Below are 15,681 nucleotides of genomic sequence, written 5' to 3'. Positions count from 1 at the left end.
CTGAGGCTCCAGAATAAAATATCTACGATATTTCCATGTTAGATGTATGGACAGACAGACAGACAGCCAGACAGACAGATAGACAGACTGGCAGGTAGGCAGGCAGGCAGGCAGAAAGAGGGGGGAGCCCGAAGCCCTCTTTAGGACAAGGAAACCCTCCACTAAAACCCAGAGACAGAGCCCAGAAGAGGGATCCTCCATCAGCTGAGGCTGGTATTTTCACCACAGTCTTTATAAAAGCAACCCCCTCTCTTTGTGTCCAGGTTATAAGTGCTATTATGGTTTGTGATTTGATATTGAGTCAACACTGGTAGTTATATGAGGCTTATCTCCCAGACTAAATTTGTTTGAGTACGAGTCCGCAGAAGACTCTTAGCAGAACGGTTGATCAAAATAAATGAAGAGAAAAAGATATCGATGGAGAGATTATCTATACATACTGTTTACATAAATTTAGATACATAGAGACCACGATCTGATCAAGTGGACCAAGGACAATCCAGGTCTTCAAGCCACGTTACAGCTCAACTTCCAGACTCCCCGTGTCGTAACGGGAGTTAAACCAAAGAAGAAACACCCTTCATCCAACAACATGGCAGCAGTTATAACCTAGTATACAAAACCTTAGATATTCAAATATGTATTCTAACAGTCAATCAGTTGACATTTATTTGTTGAAACAGTTGTGACATTCAATAACTTAACAAAGGAAACTAAGCTGGCCGACTGGATACTGGACGTGGAGCGAACTAACCCGGACTCCTTTGTTATTGTCGTCGGTGACTTTAACAGAGGAAATCTCAGCCATGAACTTCCCAAATACCGCCAGCTCATTAAGTGCCCAACCAGAGAGGAGGAGAACACGCTGGATCCCTGTTACACAACTTTAAAGAAGGCCCATCCCGCCGTCCCCCGCGCTGCACTGGGACACTCTTACCACGTCATGGTCCACCTGATTCCAGCATACAGGCAGAAGTTCAAACTCTGTAAACCTGTAAATGTCAAGTTCTCAGTGATGCTCAGTTTATGCCAGTCCTTCCTCTAGAATGCAGCATTATTCTAACGGGACAAAGTCAGAAGATTCCTAGCATTGGTCACCCTTCACTCCCTGTTTGCAGCGGCGGCTGGTGATCCAATTCGTGGGTGGGGTGCAGTAATGGACGGGGGTCCTCCCCAAGAAAATATAGAATTGGTTTCTGGGATGCCCACTAGCTAAAAATGTATTCTGTTTTATAGCCTTCATCCTGACTTGCAGGGCCTGGACAAGCTTACACTGCTTTCACTTTCATTCCACTAGTCATTGCTATTTGACCCATGGTTTTTATTCTGATATTGAGGCATATCATGATCAATGTCCTATTGTGTTTTACCGGAGTCTCAAGGTCTATTTCAAATGCAGTTTGGGACCGTTGTATATATATTTTTTATATGCTACATACCAAAAGACTTAATTAATATGTAATTTACTTGTTCCTTTTAAGTATAACATTGCATGAGGATTCCAATTGCTCCACTGAAATGGCTAAAAAGTGCCTTTACAACTCTCTGCTAGTTAATAAAACTAATATAACTATCTGTCACTTCTATCTGCATGTAGCTATGTTGCGCAATGCACGAAAGCTGCTGAGGGAGGTATATTTGATTCATTGGCTGAATTGTCCAATCAGCTCCAAATTACCACAATGAGTTGAAACACAAGACACAGTTTAGTGTCAAGTGTTTCTTTAATACTCTTGGTAGGATAACAAACCTACCAATGGTTAATCGTTCCTCATGTCGTATGGTCATGTACAGGGTTTGGGTTTGTGTCGGGTCTCTTCTTTTTCTGTTTACTAATTATTTTTGTGTGTGTGTGTGTGTGTGTGTGTGTGTGTAGAAAGTTCCTAAGCCAGAGGGAAACTTTGAACCAATGCAAAAGGCTTAAAATGTACCACTATATCAAAAAAAAAAAAAAAACTCCAACTCAAAGTGTTTTGAGTTGGAGCAGTGGATTTCTGTTTTTCATTTCTTCTTTGCGTTAATCTGTTCAAATACTTTGATTTATTTTAACATACGAGCTGAACAACATCATCATCATAATAAAAAAAAAAACGGTATCATTTGAACTGTATAATTTATTGCTTAGGATTTTTTTAATGCTCGTTATTTTGGTTTGAATTATTTGTAACCATGTCCTATAAAAAAGAAATAAATTACGGGGAAAGGTTACCTCCCCTTTCTCTTATTGTGCCCGCCCAGATTATTTGTCCCGACCCCCCATGATTAAATGAGTTACGAACGTGTACACATAGTTCGTTCCTTGAGAGACACCGTGGCTCAGTGTTTGGATTTACAAAACCTCGAAAAAGTAAGTTAACTAACGCCATATCGTTGTGTTGCTTTACTGTATATGGTTACCTTGTTAGCATTATGATGTTGCTTTAGCATTAGCGTTACAGCTAACAGCCAAGTTACTATCGCTAATGTAACGGTAGATAGCATCAGTTATGTGTGTAAACCATGGACCTATTAAAGAAAGGACAGCGGACTAAAACATGGCCCATTCATAACTATAAATACACGCACTGTAACTAGTGTGCACCTCAGCAAGCAAGGGGCATCACACGAGAATGGGCACAATTCAACAAAGGGGGTACAATGATCTCTACTGCTTGGATACCAAGGGAATGCAATGTTTAACAATGTCTGCTCACCTTACAACAAACGAATACGATTGTATTTTACCGGCCACTGGACTGCAGTAGTTCTAGCGTTTTACTGAGATCATTATGATCATTATGACCTGTTAAACTCATCCTAAATACATATGGTGCGTTCCTAGCAACCCGTGTTTTCGCACCCTTCTACCCTCTTGTACTCCCAGTTATAGCTGGTTATTTACGGGCAAAAAAGTGTACCTGGAACGCACTATTATAGGCATGTTTTCCCCTTCAAACCTGATCCAAATCAAAGGGTTATTAGCCGATTTCTGCAGAGCTTGATGTCATGGTATTGAGTTGTTGAGATGAACTATAAAATATGTAAACAAATCAAGGATGTAATATCATTTCATAGAACTCATTTTAAGTATTAGGCTAATGTAATTCACTAAACATGCTTCTCTTATATCTTCTTACAACTTGCACCTGGAATACATACAAGGTAAAAAATTGAGTACTGATCTTTCTTTGTTGTCTCTACGCAGGCCAGCTCATCAATTGCTTACATTCAGCAGCTTCTCTCAAGGGATGTTGCCTGCCAGACAGAAAACCTGGAAACGCATATTTATAGGCACAAAGCTATCCTTAAAGTCTATTCAGCCCCATTTTAAAAGTGAAGGTATGTACATTACTCAGAGTATTTTTTTTCTTTGATTTGGTAGATTCTAGGCAGCATAGATTCTAGGCTGATGCTAGATTTTTCCTGCGCTAAAAAGCCTGGTCCTCTTTGGAAAAGCATCATGACCAGCGCCCTGTTAAAAGTACACAGTACACATTTTAAACCCTCTGTGTCAATGTTGCATACATTTAAAGAGTTTCTCTCATGTGTACAAATGCACAATGCCTCCCTTTATGCAAATAATGTATCATAACAATAGATTTTTCCTTTTTTTTCTCCCTCTGCAAAAGACTGCGATGCCTTTAGAGACCGTAGCACTCATCTCAACGCCACCTCAGAGATTCTGGGTGTGGACGCCCCTGGCTCCTCCCACATGTCCAGCCACAGCGAGGAGCTGAAGATTCTGAGCGTCTACGGAAAAGGGGAGGGCCCTCTGGCGGTGGAGGACCATGACACCCTCTTCACAGCGTCAGAAGTGGAGGCCCTGAACTCGCTGTCTGCGGACCACAGCGAGGCCAAGAGCCTGGAGCGCGGCGAGCGGCTGGTCTGCCACGAGGAGCTGAGTGTGCAGGTTGGAAATCATTCAACATCCAAAAGAGAGGCTTCCTCTGTTACAACTCTAAAACAGACCCATAGAAAGCCCACACCTTTATGATTCAGTAAATGTTTTTACACTGCCAAATATGCCCGTCTTGTGCCCAACTTTTCACCTGTGTGATCCGCGCGTTTACACTGACCAAGGTAATTTACGGGCTTTATTTCGCACCCCTTTTAACCCTCTCTGACCCTACACATATTGGCGGTTTCATTTTGATGTAAATGCGATAAGACAGCTTTCCAGTTCTAGGTGCGAGGCTTGGGTAGAGGTGTTGCTGCATTGTTTCTACAACAGAGACGATGCAGCGATATCAACATGAATAGTTGTAACTGTAGAGAAGGTGAAATTCACGAGCTGCTGACCATCATGGGAGAGAAGGTGATGCAGTCGCATTTGAAGAAGACGAAAGATTGTCGATCTAAGCGAAAGTACCAGGCAAACTTTCCTTACAATGCTTCGTCAGCAAAGTGGTTAGCAAAGTAAAGAATATTTCGGCATTTTTGCACTTGTAAATAGTTAATCGCGTTTTAGCCTACACTCGGATGTGAACTCATTCTTGCATGCGAGGGTCTTGAATCAATAAATATATTTATTTATTTTGCAATTCATTGTAAAGAGTCGTACTCCCCGTGTGAAGGCCCGCCTTCTCCTGTGAACCAAGCAAGCCAGCTCTGAGACGAAGGGGGATTATACCCCCTTGGTTTTACACAGACAAGACATTGAAATTGCAGGGCGTGCCAAGCCGCGACCGAACCAGCTTGGCAGTGTAAAAATGCTTGATGTGTCGTTGGTGGGGATTGACAGCTATTCTGTGAAAATGAAAGAATATGTCTTGTGTGTGTTTCCTTCTTTATGTGGAAAGCAGCAGACCCCAGACACCATTTCAATCAAAGTTGAAGAGGATATTGGTGGAGGCTTGCCCGCCGCAGGTTGGTAATACACATTGCAACCTTCAAGTCACAACTCAAAACTCACCTGTTCAAACTCGCACACAACGTCTAACTGATCACTGTTTTAATTGTTTGTTTGTTTTGTTTTGTCTTGTTTTTGTTTTATTTATATTTTATTTTCTATGTTTATTTAATTGTTTTTTTCCCCAATGTCTTGTTTTTAAACGATTTATGATGACTATATGCTCTGTAAGGTGACCTTGGGTGTCTTGAAAGGGGCCTCTAAATAAAATGTATTATTATTATTATTATTATTATTTATCTATGCAAGCAAACGACCTGGATCAACTGAGAATGTACTCGATTCTGCCTGCGCTATAAAGTCTTGTCCTCCTTTGAAAAGCATCATGACAAGCCCCCTGCTAAAACACGAGTCAAACTTGGGAGTTGCATTTCAAAGATGGAATCAGTCAAGAGCCCAGAAGGGTTTCAAGACGGGTGCAGCATGAGCTGGTTTATCATTCTCAAACATCAATGAATTCATAATGCATGCAATGTTAGCTGATCAGCTTAGAGGGAAGGACACGTTGTTGCTTTTTAGTGTCAAAATAGAATTATTGTGCTTGCCTCGCATATCATGTTGTGATCAGATCACTTTGCGCTGGTGTTCGTTGAGTGTCCTTAACCTGGCCAACCACTTGAGCTTTGAGTCTAGGGAGGAGGAGACGTCCCTCTCCAAAACTGTGAATCTTTGTCGGCAGTACACATTTTAAACCCTCTGTGTCAATGTTGCATACATTTAAAGAGTTTCTTTCATGTGTACAAATACACAATGCCTCCCTTTATGCAAATAATGTATCAAAACAATTACGTTTTCCTTTTTTTCTCCCTCTGCAGAAGACTGTGATGCCTTTGGAGACCGTAGCACTCAGCGCAACGCCACCTCAAAGATTCTGGGTGTGGACGCCCCTGGCTCCTCCCACATGTCCAGTCGTAGCGAGGAACTGCTGGTGAGCAAAATAAAGAATATGTTGGGATTTTTGCAGTTGTAAATAGTTAATTGTGTTTTAGCCTACGCTCAGATGTGAACTCATTCTTGCATGCGAGGGTCTTGAATAAAAAAAAATAATACACAGGTGAGACATTGAAATTGCAGGGCGTGCCAAGCCGCGACCGAACCAGCTTGACAGTGTAAAAACGACTAATCTGTCGGTAGTGGGGATTGACATCTATTCTGTGAAAATGAGAGAATATGTCTTGTGTGTGTTTCCTTCTTTATGTGGAAAGCAGCAGACCCCAGACACCATTTCAATCAAGGTTGAAGAGGATATTGGTGGAGGCTTGCCCGCCGTAGGTTAGTAATACACATTGCATCTATGCAAGAAAACAACCTTGATCAACTGAGAATGTACTCGAATCTGCCTTCTCAGCACGAGCCTTTAATCCTTGACCATCCAAAGGGCGTCAAGGAAAATGCATGATCAACAAATAGAAGTACAAGTGTGTACAAAGTACATACTGTATACCTTTGTGAAATGATTAATTAAAAACATTACTTTCTCTCTTTCTCGGTTTTCCCCTCTGAAGAAGACGGCAATGACATCAGAGACTGCAGCACGCAGTCGGAGAGTCTGCGTGTGGACGCCCCTGGCTCCTCCCACATGTCAAGTCACAGCGGGGAGCTGCGCATCCTGAGCGTTTACGGACAAGGGGAGGGCCCACTGGCGGTGGATGGCCATGACACCCTCTTTGTCGCGTCAGAACTGGAGGTCTTGAGCTCGCTGTCCACAGGCCACAGCGTGGCCAAGAGCCTGAACTGCAGCGTGCGGCTCGTCCGCCTTGAGGAGCTGACTGGGCATCGGGGCGGCCGCAAGGACCGGCCCGGTGTCTTGTGTGGAAAGGTTATTCCCAACAATGCCAATATGATCGTCCACATGATGCCTCACTCTGAGGAGAAGCCCTACAAGTGTGACCAATGCCCAAAGCGTTTCAGTCATAGCTCCGCCCTGAATATCCACATGAGGACTCACTCCGGGGTGAAGTCCTACAAGTGTGACCAATGCACGAAGAGCTTCAGTCAGAAAAGCTACCTGAAGATCCACATGAGAACTCACTCCGGCGAGAAGCCCTACAAGTGTGACCAATGCATGAAGTGCTTCAGTCATAGCTCCACCCTGAATTTCCACATGTCGACGCACACCGGCGAGAAGACCTACAGGTGTGACCACTGCCCGAAGTGCTTCAGTCATGCCAGTCTCCTGAAGTTCCACATGTCGCGTCACTCTGCGGAGAAGCCCTACAGGTGTGACCAATGCCCGAAGCGCTACCTACGGAAATGCGACCTGAAGATCCACCTGAGGACTCACTCCGGTGAGAAGCCCTACAAGTGTGACCAATGCATGAAGTGCTTCATTCAGAAAGGCCCCCTGAAGAGCCACATGAGTACTCACTCCGGTGAGAAGCCCTACAAGTGTGACCAATGCACGAAGTGCTTCAGTCTGAAAGCCCTCCTGAAGATCCACATGAGTACTCACTCCGGTGAGAAGCCCTACAAGTGTGACCAATGCACGAAGTGCTTCAGTCAGAAATCTACCCTGAACAACCACATGAGGATTCACTCCGGGGAGAAGCCCTACAAGTGTGACCAATGTACGAAGCACTTCAGAGCGACAAGCCACCTGAAGCGCCACATGATGACTCACTCTAGGGAGCAGCCCTACAGGTGTGACCAGTGCATGAAACTCTTCCAACGGAAATGCGACCTGAAGATCCACCTGAGGACTCACTCCGTTAAGAAGCCCTACAAGTGTGACCATTGCATGAAGTTCTTCAGTCAGAGAGGCAAGATGAATATCCACATGAGGAGTCACTCCGAGGAATATCCCTACAGGTGTGACCAATGCCCGAAGCGCTTCACTGAAGGTCGCTTCCTGAAGTACCACATGTGGACTCACACCGGCGATAAGCCCTGCGTGTGTCTGGAGTGCAACGCCAGCTACAGCGACCCAAGCAGTTTGCGTTTGCACTTGCTCAAAGCACACTTTGACACGAGGTAACGGGACGCTTTGATTGAGACCTCTGTCTGGTATTGGTTTAAATTACTGCTTTTAGTTTTTCTTTCATCACGATTAAACGCTTTCTACTTTTGATTCGCTTTCTGTTTTTTTATTAATTGATGTCTGTTGAATAACTTATTTCTAGGACACTTCTGACAGCAAAATATTTGATTCAATGTAGAGCTTGATCAGGGGAAGATACAGTCAGCAAAGTTGCCAAGCATACAGTCAATGAGACGATGGGTGAACATGATTCTTATAGGAAACGTTGACATCGTGGGTAAATACAAAGGAAACAAAGGTCAGGGGGAGGGGCCTTCGTGGAGTTTAGGATTGGCCAGAGGAGAGACCAAGTTAAATTGCAATTCACAATATGGGTGGAGTGGACATGGCTGCAAGACAGTTAAAGGAATCTACACAACAAAGAAGTCTGGATTGCCCTTAGTATCAAACTTGGTCCCCACAGTTGCAAATGCAAAACTATGTCAACACCTTTCAATTAGAGAGGGCGGGAGGTATCTCTAGGTCTATGGAGAATGGATAGAAATTCATTGAAATTGACTAATTATTCAGGGTTCATATAATTTTTATATTAAAGTCTGCTTGATATTGCCATGACACTCATTACCCTTATCTTTGTTAGCCTATTACAAAAAGCCTGCAAAGTTCACTTGTGAAATAGACTGCGATTTAACCCCACATTATACATGATTGTGTTCATTCCTCTTACCTTTCCATTCTGTGCGCTTAATGCTAACTACCTTGGATGGATTGTCTCATAATGGGCGATAATGGTTGAAGATGATCCATTTTAAAAGGTCCCTGGTTAAACGTCTAGATCTCAGTGATGCTCAGTTTAAGCCGGTCCTTCCTCTAGAATGCAGCATTATTCCAACGGGACAAAGTCAGAAGATTCCTAGCATTGGTCCCCGTTCACTCCCTCTTTGCAGCGGCGGCTGGTGATCTTATTTGTGGGTGGGGTGCAGTAATGGACGGGGGTCGTCCCCAAGAAAATATAGAATTGGTTTCTGGGATGCCCACTAGCTAAAAATGTATTCTGATTCATAGCCTACATCCTGACTTGCAGGGCCTGGACAAGCTTACACTGCTTTCACTTTCATTCCACTAGCCATTGCTATTGGACCCATGGTTGTTATTCTGATATTGAGGCATATCATGATCAATGTCCTATAGTGTTTTACCGGAGTCTCAAGGTCTATTTCAAATGCAGTTTGGGACCGTTGTATCATTTTCTTTTTTAAATATTACATGCCGAAAGACTTAATTAATATGTAATTTACTTGTTCCTTTTAAGTATAACATTTCATGAGGAGTCCAATTCCTCCACTGAATCGGGTAGAAAGTGCTTTTACGACTCTCTGCTAACTATCTATCACTTCTCACTGCATGTAGTCATGTTGCGCAATGCACGAATGCTGCTGAGGGAGGTAGCCTATTTGATTCATTGGCTGAATTGTCCAATCAGCTCCAAATTATTACAATGAGTTGAAACACAAGACACAGTGTAGTGTCGAGTGTTTCTTTAATACACTTGGTAGGATAACAAACCTACCATGATTAACCGTTCCTTTTGTCCTGTGGTCATGTACAGGGGTTGGGTTTGTGTCGGGTCTCTGTTTCTGTGTGTGTGTGTGTGTGTGTGTGTGTGTGTGTGTGTGTGTGTGTGTGTGTGTGTGTGTGTGTGTGTGTGTGTGTGTGTGTGTGTGTGTGTGTGTGTGTGTGTAAAGTTCCTAAGCCAGAGGGAAACTTTGAACCAATGCAAAATGCTTAAAATGTACCACAATATCAAAACTAAAAAAATCTTCAGAAAAAAATAATGAATTGTTATGAGCTGGAACAGTGAATTTCTGTTTTTCTTTTCTTGTTCAATGGTTTCGGTTAATCTGTTCAAATATTGTGTTATTGTTTGGTCCAAAAGCTTTGATTTATTTTAACATACATGCTGAACATCATCATCATCATAATTAAAAAAAAAAACGGTTTAGGATTATTTTCTTGCATTTTAAAACTCGTTACAAGACAGATGCCACATGAGCTGTTTTATCATTCTCAAACATCAATGAATTCATAATGCATGAATGTTAGCTGATCAGTTCAGAGGGAAGGACACGTTGTTGCTTTTTAGTGTCAAAATATAATTATTGCGCTTTTCTCGCATGCATAGGCATCGATTACGCCGGGGACGCGTCCCCCCAGATTTCGTCATGAATCATTTTCTACCCACCACTTAGTCTGGCTGAACGGAAGTGGACAGCGTCTATTGCTTAGCGGCTGATTTGGCCGCGACTCCTCCCCTTCCGGTTGCTGGCGTTACCAAGTTTTCGAAATTGTTTGTGGAACTAGACATCCAATCTTGTTTAATTTTAATATAATGTAATTACTGATTACTGACTATCTGATTTCATTACAATGGTAGGACCACAACATAGCCTATTTTGACATTACCTTGGAAAAGCCCAGACTCCGTCTGGCAGGATTCTCCCCGGGGACGATGCGTTTGCGGTCACGACTATCGCCGGTTGGTGTGCAATTGGTTAAATCAATTGACATGGATTTAACCAATGAACCGATCCGTTCCACTTCACTATAGCTCCTACGGTATTTCTTTAGTAGTGTTCTACAAGAACCACATATAAATGTTAAAACGTCGTTCGTTTTTATAGGTCCCGTGGGCCAAAGTGTATGGTGGCTTGAAATCATCGTGACAAAGAATCAAACGATGTTTGTTCTTTTTATCTATACAATTATCTCCACATAGGTGACATACATCGTTAATGGTTTTTTGTGGCGTTTGGGATTGAGCCATTTCTGACAGCCTCTGAACGTCAAGAAGTTCCGTCAAAATAATTCCCCCCCCGGCACTATTTTGCATGGACACCGCTGCTGCTTCCCGGGCTTAGCCCCGCCCTAGACGATTGTGATTGGTTTAAAGAAATAAAACAGGCCCGCCCAGTTTCCCCACGGATAGACGGCTCGAGGTAGCGTGGCTCCAGACCATTCTACTTGCTGTAGTTTGGTCTGGCTTTGCGAGACTACCCACCACTTAAAAAAGAAAAAAAATGAGTTTAATTATTTATGGATTATTACACAGGTCTTCTCAATGCCGTGGAACGCTCCGTTCACTTGCATGGGCTCTTCACAACTTCGCGGTGAATGCTAGATATAAATTGACCTGTCAAGGAAAACAAAGGACATTTTGCATATAATGACGTCTTTGGTAGCACTCCTCAAAAGGTCCGGTAACTTTTCAACCCCAGCTTCTTCGGTTGCTAAGCGACGTCAACGTCTCTGGCGGACTATTTCTCTGCTGATCAACACTACGAATGATTGTAACAAATAAATTGTAACAAGCCACACCATGTGAAGTCATATTTTCGTTTTGGCAAGTAGCCGTGTAATAAGCGGGATAATATATAGAACGTCGCCGGTCTAATTTAAGCCCCTTCAGTGGGAAGCAATTACCCTCGCTGCGCGTCGGTGTCCTGTTCGCCCTGTCGGGGCTTATGTTGACCTCAGCCTGTCAGCCTTGGGTCATCTTGGCTAACGAGGTCAATCCATGCTGACCTCAGACCAGGGCGTGGTTGATAACATGCTGAGACAAATTGACTGGACGGAAACCCCATTGGAACAAAGGGAACCTCCATTGTAACAAAGAAATTATTGTATGTGGGTATGTGCATAAAGAGGAGCCGGAGTCTATGTTCGAGAGTGACTCTGCAGACCCACTCAGGCTGTTGTCGTTGTTGTTTTTCTTCACGATAAAGTCTTTTTCAATTCTTGTTCCGGACCCCTCGAATTCTTTTACACTCTCTCTTAAATTAGTTTAAGTGTTTTAAATCTCGATTAATCTCCGACACTAGTCACCCCATTCACATCAGCCTCCGCTTTAATAGTTTATTGTGTGCTTATTCCATTGGATTAATTAAATAAAATATATATTGTTAAAACTGAACCACGTCTCCTGCCATTAGAGTCAAAGACTGTCACGTGGCACACTTCGCCCCCAGATGACCTTACCTAGAAGTGTTAATAAATCCTCTTTCAAAAGGCTGTTTGCTGTAACATGTCTTTGCTTTCCATACAAACAAGGTACGGCAAAGGCAAAGAATGTATAACGGCTTTAGAGCTGCTGTGGGTGTGAGACGAAGAAGAACAGTTAGTACAAATTATGAATAATAAAAATACAATGAGCAAAATCCAAACAAGAGAACAAAAGTATAAGAACAGTGCTGTACAAAATTCACAATAACTATAAATAATAAAATAGACATGCAAAATCCAAACAATAGAAGAGAACAAAAAAAGAGTGCAGAACAAAACACAAACCAATTATGAATAAAAAAAATATTTACATAGTGCTTAGGGGCATTCTCTTAAGTTTTCAACGCCCTGTGCCGAAATCAAACATTGCAAAATCCTCATCATTAAAGGGTGCCTACTCTCCTGTAATGCAGTCCTCGCCAGGTCCCCCACAACCTGGCCAAATCTTGCATACTCATCAGGGGCAACCATGCTCTCAAGTGACAGCACAGTCTGCCTCCGCTCCTCCAAATCTGCCACCCTTTCACTCATGAAGTCATCCAGCTGCCCCCTTCTTTTCCTCTTCCTTCCTGTGTGGGAAGGAGGAGATGGTGACATCATGGAGGCTGAAGGGGTGGATGGGCTGAATGCTGGCAAATTGGGCCGGGGAAGAGCTGTTGCCTCAAAGAAGGCCTCTGGCGAGGATGGCTCAAGGGAGGCTTCCGATGAGGACGAGGTGGATGGGTGGAGGGAGGCTGCCTGTGATGAGATGGATGGCTGGAGGGAGGCTGCCTGTGATGAGATGGATGGCTGGAGGGAGGCTGCCTGTGATGAGATGGATGGCTGGAGGGAGGCTGCCTGTGATGAGATGGATGGCTGGAGGGAGGCTGCCTGTGATGAGATGGATGGCTGGAGGGAGGCTGCCTGTGATGAGATGGATGGCTGGAGGGAGGCTGCCTGTGATGAGATGGATGGCTGGAGGGAGGTTGCCTGTGATGAGATGGATGGCTGGAGGGAGGCTGCCTGTGATGAGATGGATGGCTGGAAGTTTGCAGGTGACGAGGTGGATGGCGATGACGCATTGCTGGCAGTTGAGGGCTGTTCATGATAATAGATAATAGGGATGCTCATGATAATAAAAGTATTAGTTGGTATACAATGGTAAAAGGACATAGCTACATAGTACAAATACTACATTCATACCATTAACACTGTGGGCACTTTGAGAACAGACAGTTGCTCTGTGTCCATGAATTTAGAGTCTATGACCTGACTAACGTTTGCTTTCAATAATTTGCAATATGTTGAAAGCATACTCCCAACTGAACTATCCCACCCTGATTACACTGCTAGCATACTAGCACGGCTGTCAAAACAACAAGACCTTCATACTTACCTTGTCGTAGTTTGAGCAGGTCGCCCGGTGTTTTATGTGCACCCCCAACCACGACAGCGATATAAACCAGGGAGAAACCCCCTTTCCCCCAGCATCGCCACTTCTGCTTTGCATCGCCTTCTTCTCTCGGACATATTTGTCCCGTATGCTTTTCCACTTGTTGACACACACTCCGACCGGCATGCCCATGTTGGATGCTATCTCATCCCACGAATTCGAGCACATCTGTGTGTCTTTGTAGCCATCCAGCGATGGGTTGTACAAGTGCTCGTATTGACGCACTGCCTCGCTCAAGAGCTCTTGCTGTCGATTCATCTTGATGTCGGAAATGGAAAATCGTCCTTGCCTTCTGGCTTTTAAAAATGGCGGTATGAAAACAGGAAATGTGATACTCCAGACAGGAAGTAGTAACCAGACCAGCAGACCAATCACAGCCTTGCAGGCTGCGCGGCTCGCGTAACAGCTTACGTAGAAAATGACGCAAGTCTAGAAAAATCGCCCGACGCACGCAAGAAGTGAGAAGTCGCGCAAGGGGGGCGCAAGGGCGCGCAAGGGCCTCTTGCGCTTGCGCTTACGCTTACGTAACCGAGCATAAACCAGCCTTTATTTTACCGATAATGAATGACCGGCATTCTATACATTATTATTATGGCCCGCGGGTCGGGTCGGGTCAGGCTCGGGCTCGGGCAGAGAATCTAAACACTGACTGGAACTACTTAGCAGGTGTCTGTAGGCCTATATCAGGAGATAATACACACCCTGCAGACAATCAGAATACGAGTATTCCCCCAGCCTGTGGTATAAACAATATTATTCACGAGTTATAATCAACACCTACACGTCGATATTAATGATAACCCATTAAATACGGTATGATTTCTAGATGTCACGTCCGCTCGCGACACTGGACTTGCGAGGCATCGACGAGGACTTCCATTCACATAGCCAAAAACAAGACAAATAGATCTATGGCTAGATCAAAACATGAAGACATACAATTCTAAAAAGAACAGATGAAGCAGCTACCCTTTTTTCCTTCGCGATTTGCCTACAGAGCAGCGCACCTGCATTTAATATATCCGTGAATCGTCACAATTTCTCAGAATCAAAGGTGAAAGAAGAAACGGGTGGCCTAAAGCTGTCATATTGTTCACAGACAAGTTTAAGTAGAAACAGGTGGCCAAAAGCTGTCATATTGTTAGTTATCACAGACAATTTTTAACAATAAATGTTCTGTACTCCTTAAGGGACATTAGGGAGAACGCTCCCGGACAGAACCTTAGTTTGGAAGTCGTGCTTAGTGACACGACAAATACTTCCAATTGAAATACATGGCTTTGAAATTTGTGCTTTTTGACACGAAATTTTTGAAAACACGTGTCCCTGATCACGTTTCAATAGATTAAATAACGCGACAGTGTCACGTATTTTCGTGAGACCGGGTTGGCTGTACACACAACACTGCATACAGCATATTAGGACAATTCTTCTGTCAGTTAGCATTGCTGCGCTTTAGAACCGTACTCCTTAAAACATAGGATTTGGAGTATAACACGCAGCTGCGTACGAGGTTGAACGTGATTGCTGTGTAACGACTCGTACAGGATCCGCTGATTCCTAGCTGACTCGGTTTAAACTGCTTGGAAACCGGAAGTACTCTGATTTCTAGTATACCCCAGCAGATGCAGTCTTAACTTAATGGTGGATGCATTTTGTGCTATAATTACCCACAAAACCTAATGGGAATGTAAAGTGAACTTTAATATAATTAAACTATGATAAATACAAACGCTAATAATGTTGACATATATTATGAAATAGCCTAGGCTACTTTTTGTGGAAATCTGAGTCTGGAATCTGCCCTCACCTGCGTCACTCAATTACTTGTCATTGGTAACCATTTTAGTTAAGCATTGACCTTTTTATGTTTCGTTGAATGGTACGATTCTCTGTGCGTTCATTTATTTTTTTACGTACAAATAATCTGTTCTTTGTAGAGTTTTAGTAGGGCTCTTTAAGCAACTCCGATTTTGTAGCCTGTATTGTACTGAAGGCCTATCTGGTGCAATAAGTGTAAATGTATAATACCTATTAATAATAATTCATAAAACTAATTCTGTGTGTGTGTGTGTGTGTGTGTGTGTGTGTGTGTGTGTGTGTGTGTGTGTGTGTGTGTGTGTGTGTGTGTGCTGGTTATGATGGAGCCTTGTTTCATCCTGCAAACTGGTTTAGTCTCAGGGCTGGCCCTGACCAATTTGGCGCCCTTGGCAAGATTTTTGCTGGCGCCCCCTACCCCTTTGGATCGCACAGTAAGTTTGACTACCAATGTTCATAAACTCAGAGAAGCTACAAAGCTTTGTCTTTGAGACTCTTTGATTTTAG

The 15,681-nt window shown here is 43.5% G+C and overlaps 2 protein-coding genes across 2 annotated transcripts; one reads left to right on the top strand and one right to left on the bottom strand.

Moving 5' to 3' along the window:
• Positions 1-6,301: 6,301 nt before the first annotated feature.
• On the top strand, positions 6,302-7,955 carry LOC115542336 (zinc finger protein 431). The gene has a single exon (XM_030354590.1). The coding sequence runs from the start codon at positions 6,468-6,470 to the stop codon at positions 7,860-7,862; it is 1,395 nt and encodes a 464-aa protein (XP_030210450.1). The 5' UTR covers positions 6,302-6,467; the 3' UTR covers positions 7,863-7,955.
• Positions 7,956-11,763: 3,808 nt separating this feature from the next.
• On the bottom strand, positions 11,764-13,751 carry LOC115542356 (serine/arginine repetitive matrix protein 2-like). The gene is made up of 2 exons (XM_030354608.1): positions 13,300-13,751; positions 11,764-13,001 (listed from the first exon to the last, which is right to left on the bottom strand). The coding sequence occupies exons 1-2, from the start codon at positions 13,612-13,614 to the stop codon at positions 12,243-12,245; spliced, it is 1,074 nt and encodes a 357-aa protein (XP_030210468.1). The 5' UTR covers positions 13,615-13,751; the 3' UTR covers positions 11,764-12,242.
• Positions 13,752-15,681: the final 1,930 nt, after the last annotated feature.

This window comes from Gadus morhua, chromosome 4, assembly GCF_902167405.1.
Source record: "Gadus morhua chromosome 4, gadMor3.0, whole genome shotgun sequence".
NCBI classification, from domain to species: domain Eukaryota; kingdom Metazoa; phylum Chordata; class Actinopteri; order Gadiformes; family Gadidae; genus Gadus; species Gadus morhua.
The sequence above is the reverse complement of the archived record's forward strand: the minus strand, read 5'-3'. Positions and strand labels throughout refer to the sequence as shown.

Excerpts from the sequence above, each read along its gene's own strand:
- LOC115542336 (XM_030354590.1), top strand. The coding sequence starts at position 6,468 with ATGTCAAGTCACAGCGGGGAGCTGCGCATCCTGAGCGTTTACGGACAA.
- LOC115542356 (XM_030354608.1), bottom strand. The coding sequence starts at position 13,614 with ATGAATCGACAGCAAGAGCTCTTGAGCGAGGCAGTGCGTCAATACGAG. Across the intron at positions 13,002-13,299 it reads CCTGCTCAAACTACGACAAG|CCCTCAACTGCCAGCAATGC; the intron begins GTAAGTATGAAG and ends TATCATGAACAG.